Raw genomic sequence first — 7,279 nt, 5'->3', positions numbered from 1 at the left:
CAACCCTAACCACACATTTCCAAATTTGTGATAATATTTTCAACATGAAAGTCACACCAAGCTGCCGATCGTATCAGTCTCAGAATATTATGGGAATTTATAGATAATAAAGGTTGATAGATTAACAGTTCTCAAATTTTTGATTATATCTTCCATGAATATAAAAGTTTAAAAGATTTAAGAAAAGAAATCATCTCCATCAGGAATGGGAAAAGAAAAATCACAATAACTTCAGTAAATGTTACAAAGTCACTTGTATATATGTTTTCTTGGGAATGAAATTTGATTAAAAGCTAAATTACCTCCAACCCATAGCTGAAATGAATCAAGGTACAGAGTGACAAGAAACAAGGAAGTGAACAAACCCACCGGTTTTATAGATGATTTGAGAATTTTCAGTCCTACACACGCCAGCAGTCTTTCATCCAGCTGAACTAAACCCGAATGACTTGACAATAGCACTAACCCTTTCAGCGAAAGTTCTGGAGGTTATCTTTTTACCAGGCACATGAAACGGGTTGGAAACTGCATCCACGTATGCAGAGTGGAACCTCCTGAAAAACTATTCAAGTCGTTCCAGCAAACATAAGGAGAAGTTAGAGGCCATATCATAAAGTCTATATTCAAGACGAGTCATATAAGAGAGACGTCAACAGAATAAATAACAGCATCCACATGACAGAGAGATTAACATAAATAACAGCATCCACTTGAGAGACAAATTAACAGAACAAATAACATCGGCAAAAGCAAGCAAATCACGTACAAAATTTCAAGGATAACATGTACTTGTGTATATAATAACGCAAGAATTCATTAAATACACCAACCTAATATATCAACCAGTCTGCATATTTCAGTTCTGCCTTAGATTACTTGTGATGAAAATACTTAGTCAAATGTAAATGCTAGTTAAAGCCCACCCTAATTTCAATTACCTGGAAAACTATATGCAGAGTTGATTCATAGACTATAATAGATTTCAGTTGGTTACAATACAAAAAATTTAGGCTAATCGAATTTCTTTTAGAAGTTAGAAACATTTATATCCCTGAAATACTTGCTGCAAGAAGCCAATCTGCACCATATATCTTACCTAGGAAATATAACTTCTTTAACTCCAAATGCAGACAGACAAAAGAACATTCCACAATAGCTAATTGCTTTTTCCTTGTTAATGCCATATAGACACTCTAAATGATATTGCAGAATCCCAGTCATATCTATTACAACTGACAAACAATATAAAAACTAAACGATGAGAGTATTAATTCAGTATGGTATAGATTTATTTCGTACACCATGCGTGAGTGTGTGTACTATTACTATAGCTTCTGCAAGCTACAAAGATGAAACTTCACCTATGTACAATAGTACTCACATTTCTCACATCTGCATCTCGGACATCAAGATCTGTTGTCACCAGGATAAACTTCACCTTCGTGTTGGTCAAATAACCATACCTGCAGATAGTGTACAATAAGAGACAGATTGTCTATATACACATACAAAAAAACCAATAAGATGAAATTGAAAAAGAGCTTGCCATCTGTAAGTTCAATAGCCAACCAGACATCTTATTCAACTGAAGAATGCTTACACTTTGTAATTTTCAGTTGGATAAAGCAGACCAAGAAATGTCTCATTTAGCGTCGGTCCAGATTTTTTCGGATTGTTCACTATAACATAACAAACCAGGTGTCAAGTTCAAGCAGATGCTGCTCTGATATCCTAAAATTCAACTACATTAATATCATTAAAAATTTTAAAAACTAGTTCAGAATAATAATTCCAACAGTTCAAAAAAAAAAAAAAAAACGAAAAACAATAGCAAATTGGAGGTAGAAACTGTACATATCATCTAAACAACATAAAGATATGGAAAGCAGAGTATTTGGAGACCGTAAAGCTGACGAGGGGAGAAAACAAAAGAAAAGAAAAGAAAAAAAAGCATGCTCGCTTTTGACAAGATCCCGAGTCATAATATATATATCATCTAAACAACATGAAGATATGGAAAGCAGTATTTGCAGACCGCAGAGCTGACGAGGGGAGAAAACAAAAGAAAAGAAAAGAAAAAAAAGCATGCTCGCTTTTGACAAGATCCCGAGCCATAATATATATATATATATATTATGGCTCGGGATCTTGTCAAAAGCGAGCATGCTTTTTTTTCTTTTCTTTTCTTTTGTTTTCTCCCCTTGGCAGCTTTACGGTCTCCTATATATTATTTTCATGTGAAACTTATATCTGCATAGACGATCACTCAACTCAACTTGGTGTTAATTCCAACTACTCAGGAAAATTATAAGACTCTATACAATATGCTCACCAGAAGCTTATAGGCCAGAGGTGAACAGAGCTCTCATACTGAATTTCAAATAACTGGAGAAAGCAAGAATCCTTTTTAAACCATGAAGGAAATTTTAGCAGTCATACAACAACAGATATATCTAGAAGAATCAAATATTCAGTTCAACCCTCCGAAAAATGCCAAACAAAAGATACTCTGGAGAGAGTTTACTTAAAAGAAACTAATATGGAAGCATTTCTGTTTACTAGGACGCCTATAATTTTGTTTTTATTATTATTATTATTATCTTGGATAAGTGAGATTTTATTAAAGAGCGCTCAAAAGGGGAGCGCAGCCCAGGAACAAAAGCTAGATGAAGAGGGTCTGCTATACAATCAAAGTATCCACAAAAAGAAACTATATCCCCCACTGATTTACGATTCCATCCCTGGACCCAAAAATATAAATATAAAAAAGTAAAAGAATAGAGAACTTGAGCACCCAAGCCGAAACCTCAACTCCATCAAAGGACCACCGGTTCCTCTCTCACTACAGCACCCATCAAAGGCAAAGGGGCGCTACCCTCCAAGCATCTCGGATCTGCCTCCTCACTGCACACCCTCTCCAAGCCTCAAGCATGCTTTGCGGGGACTTGGGCATTAACCCAAACAACGCCAAAAAGGGCAAAAAGCATAGCCCAACAATCTAGAGCTACCAGACATTGCAAGAGAAGATGACAAACCGACTCTTCATCTTTCTTACACATGCAACATCAATTGACTATAATTTGACCCCCCTTCCTCTAATTATCTATAGTCAAAATCCTCCCTAGGACAACTGTCCAACCAAAAAAGGCCACCTTGAGCGGAGCCTTGGTGCGCCACACTACCTTCCAAGGAAAGGAAGGACCATGAACATCCGTTAGGCTCCTGTAGAAAGAGTGCACCGCAAAGATCCCATGACTGGACTCCAACCAACACTACAATATGGCCAGAAGCTCCCCGATGTCTCCCCATTCCCAATCCTGGAATGGCCTCATAAACTGAACGTCCCAAAACAATCAAGGCAATAGTAGTCAGCCACCGACTCCTCATTGTCCTGATGTAGAAGCAAAAAAGATGGATTCTAATGAGTGATCCCCACACCATACATCCTTCCAAAAGGCGACCCCCCTCCCACTCTTCACCCTGAAACGAATGTGTTTGGATAATTCGTCCCAACCTTTCGGACGGCCTCCCAAACACCCACCCCAGTTGGCTGCCTCACCTCAAAAGGACACCACTTGCCCCTGCACTACCCAATCTTGCTAGCAATGACCCTTCTCCACAACTTGGGTCTATCCATCCCAAACCTCCACAGCCACTTCCCCAACAAGGCCTCGTTGAACTTCTCCAATCTTCTAATGCCCAACAAGCCTAGCTAAATAGGCCCACAAACTTGCTTCCAATTCACAAGGTGGTATTTGAACACATCGCCTATACCACCCCACAAGAAATTCCACTGAAGCTTCTCTAACCTCCTTACAATGGAGATGGGAAAGATGTAACTGAACAGGTTAATAGAAATGCACCCTAAAGTTTCTAACGACTACATAATATTCAACAATGATAAGTAAATTACCACGGAACCAATTGATATAATTAATAACAAATAGCATGATTCTCCAAATTGGAAAAGAGTTTGCTTCCTTAATTCTTCTGAATACGTATGAAAAACAAAATGGCCATTAAAATCTGATTCACATGAAATATATAAATTCTCAGTGTACCAAAAATATTATCTATATCTATATGCACATATAACTCATTCCGAAAAGGTCATATACCTTAACCAGTCAGGGCTGGCTTACACAAATCCTATTAGCAATTTAGCTGTATCCACATATTACTATTGGTCATGTAGTATCAATGGTGTTTGGCACTATACCCCTGCAGGAGCCATGTGTTTGTATTTTGTACTTGGAATCTTAGATGCAAGCATGGAACCCGTCCCGACCACCAATCAAAAGGAAAGCCAAGTTCTCACTGGCCCCTGATTAGTCTTCCCTTTCCAAGTAGATCCCAAGTTCAGAATTATGTTTTATTTTTAACTGATTACTAATCTTCTTTTACTACATTGTGTACCCTACTTTAAATCAGATGCCCACTACTAACTTTTTTAATGAAGAACTGCACCCAGATCACTGATTTGGTCCCTTCCAGTTTATCTGTGTTGAAGGATTAAATATTAAAGTTACACACTCTATAATAGCTTAAGCTTTTGGAGTAGATGGTTATTGATACGGTACCAGAACCAAAAGTATCGAGTTCAAATCTCACCACTACCTTGATATTTGAAAATTGAAACACATGTTGGACCAAAAGAAGACCACGTGCGAGGGGGCGTGTTGAAGGATTAAATATTATAGTTACACCCACTCTAACAACTTAAGCTTTTGGATTACATGGTTGTTAATAATCTATTATCTATGTTACATCAACTCTTCAAAACAAGTGAAGTACCCGTTTCGGACACATTTTGCTTGGTTATGGGTATGAGATATGTGTCCGACACTTTTTGTTGAACATGTACTTAAAAGCATATCCAATCATTCAATTATATTATACTATTACTTTAAAATGAGTTAAAAGCCTATATTGAATACCATATTAGATAAATAAAAAAATAAAAAAAAACATTACTTTACTCTATAAAATATAATAAACTAATTAAATAAAATGAATATTTAGTAGTGTCTATGTGTCCTTTTGTTTGGAGATTTGACACCTCCCACGACACACGTACCCGAGTTCATGTAACATAGTCTGTTATTATGAATTTGGTTTCCAGTTCATTCTTTAATGTACCAAAAAAAAGAACTTGACTCTTGATATGCTTGTTTTAATTAGAACTACGTTGTTTTTAATAACCCTGACAAAAACAGTAGAAAATTCCTCCAAGTCTGAGAGCAGACTGATCTGGGTATAACCGTATAAGCTCAATCTTGAGGAACGAGAGCCCACCCTCCTCACTAGCAACATGGTGCTTCATCAGAAAACCTAATGGCCTGTTGGTTAAAAATCTCTGTTCAAAGATTAAATACAAATCATAAAGAGTTCCTCTCTTCTATACCAACTCAAGCTCATTCTAACATGGATAAATCTATGAAAAGCAATCCCCATCACTGAGAGTAGAAAATGTGACTCTTTCATTCAGTTTAAGGTTCTGAGTGAAGGATAGTAGATTTGAAATTGAATCAATTCTTGAACAAATGAGGGATAAAACACAAAAGGCAACCTAAGATAGAGTAGGTAGACAATTGTTTCACTGAAAAGCTTGAAATGCAACTTTCATTCCGATCAGGGTTCTAATTGCAAATAAAACAAACGGATGTTTTTATAAAGTATAATTGTAACAGAAAATCTATATTTTTTTTGAAAATATACAATTAAATCAACTGATCCAAAATCCCAAACCCTAATCACAATTCCACAATTAATTTGGTACCATACGAAAAATAAATCAGCCAAATCAAACAATCTAAGATAACAAAATATATATTTATATAATTATGTATATAAAGAAAGAGAAAGAGAGAGAACCTCTTTCGTCTACGACATCTAGAGAGCAGTGTACTATGTGATGAAGTTTTAGGGCATCATCTCCTTCCGTGAAGCTCTGTATGTACAGAGGATTGTTCTGTTCGCCGGAAATGGTACGGATTCGTCAGATTTCAATGCGCACACACATATACACATACTGATATATGTGTGCATAGATGAGAAACAGATAAAGAATGCTTTACCTGATGGCCGACTACGGCTACGCATACAATCATCTTCTGAGGTCCGTCGTTGATGGCCGATCACCGCCGATCAACGATGTAAATTTCTCTCCCCTCGACGATGTAATTGGGTCAATGAATCTTCCTAATCAAATGTAGTATTCCTTTTAAAACAGGAGGAAAAAAAAATACATAAATACTACTGTAGTAAATAATTTTAACTGATAAGGAATTAGTATTTTTTTTTTTTTTTTTCAAATTTTGTAAGATTCCTATGAAAATTAATAATAAAAACGACAGTAACAGAATGAAAGGACGTATGAAATTTTTTCAACAAAATTTATATATATATATATATATATAATTCTATGTTTAAAATCATTGTATTTTCTCTATCTGGCAAAAGAAATGCTAGGATAGGGTTGGAGTCCCTGGGGCGGCTCAATCTAATTTGTGACCTTCAATCTAATTTGTGGCCTTAACCAAAAAATATAAAAGTGACTTTTTAATATCTAATATATAGTCAATTCAATTAATCTTTCTTATCATATAATTCATCTTAAAGTTATACAACTTATACTTAATGAAAAAGGGGTAAAAATGTATAAGAAATAAAAAGAAAAAAAAATAAACAAACAAATAAGATAAAAGTTAAAAGAAGAATATGAAAAATTTTACAAATTCCCAAAAGTGAATGTGGTGAAGCTGTGAGAGAGAGAGAGAGAGAGAGAGAGAGAGTTAAGATAAAGATAGAATTCATTTGGCCCTTGTTAAATCTTTGTTGGTCAGTGTCTAATAATACATACAAATAAAAAAAATTAAAGAAGTTAATAAGGAAATAAAAAAATTTGGAGCCTTTTTGTTGGGCAATAAGGAACTAAAAATTTTAAGAAGGTTATAATATAAAATAAAAAAAATTTATTTGAAAGTTATAATATAAGGAAATAAAAATTTTGACACCTTTCTATTTAGCTAGAGTCTGATAATAGGAAGAAAAAAAAAATAGGAATAATATAATATAAAGAAATAAAAAAAATAAAAAATTGAAACCTTCCTATTAGCTGGGGCATGAGGCAACCGCTTAACTCGCTTAAGGGTCGAGTTGGCTTGAGTCCCATAGGTCGTATAGATAAATGCGTGCATGAATTTTTTTATAAATTATAACATATAATAATAATAATAAAGTTATCAAGTTATCATAAAAGAAATGCCATTATTTTAAG

General features: G+C 35.0%; 1 protein-coding gene across 1 annotated transcript; it reads right to left on the bottom strand.

Annotated features, from left to right (window-relative positions):
• Positions 1-206: 206 nt before the first annotated feature.
• On the bottom strand, positions 207-6,234 carry LOC132300691 (uncharacterized). The gene is made up of 5 exons (XM_059797888.1): positions 6,078-6,234; positions 5,875-5,971; positions 1,601-1,679; positions 1,382-1,463; positions 207-562 (listed from the first exon to the last, which is right to left on the bottom strand). Exons 1-5 carry the CDS (start codon positions 6,108-6,110, stop codon positions 422-424), a joined length of 432 nt encoding a protein of 143 aa, XP_059653871.1. The 5' UTR covers positions 6,111-6,234; the 3' UTR covers positions 207-421.
• Between the last annotated feature and the right edge of the window lie 1,045 nt (positions 6,235-7,279).

This window comes from Cornus florida, unplaced genomic scaffold, assembly GCF_030987335.1.
Source record: "Cornus florida cultivar Cherokee Brave unplaced genomic scaffold, ASM3098733v1 CherokeeBrave_3.0.0_Hap2_Chr03, whole genome shotgun sequence".
Taxonomy (NCBI): domain Eukaryota; kingdom Viridiplantae; phylum Streptophyta; class Magnoliopsida; order Cornales; family Cornaceae; genus Cornus; species Cornus florida.
This window is presented reverse-complemented; position numbering and strand designations above follow the sequence as displayed.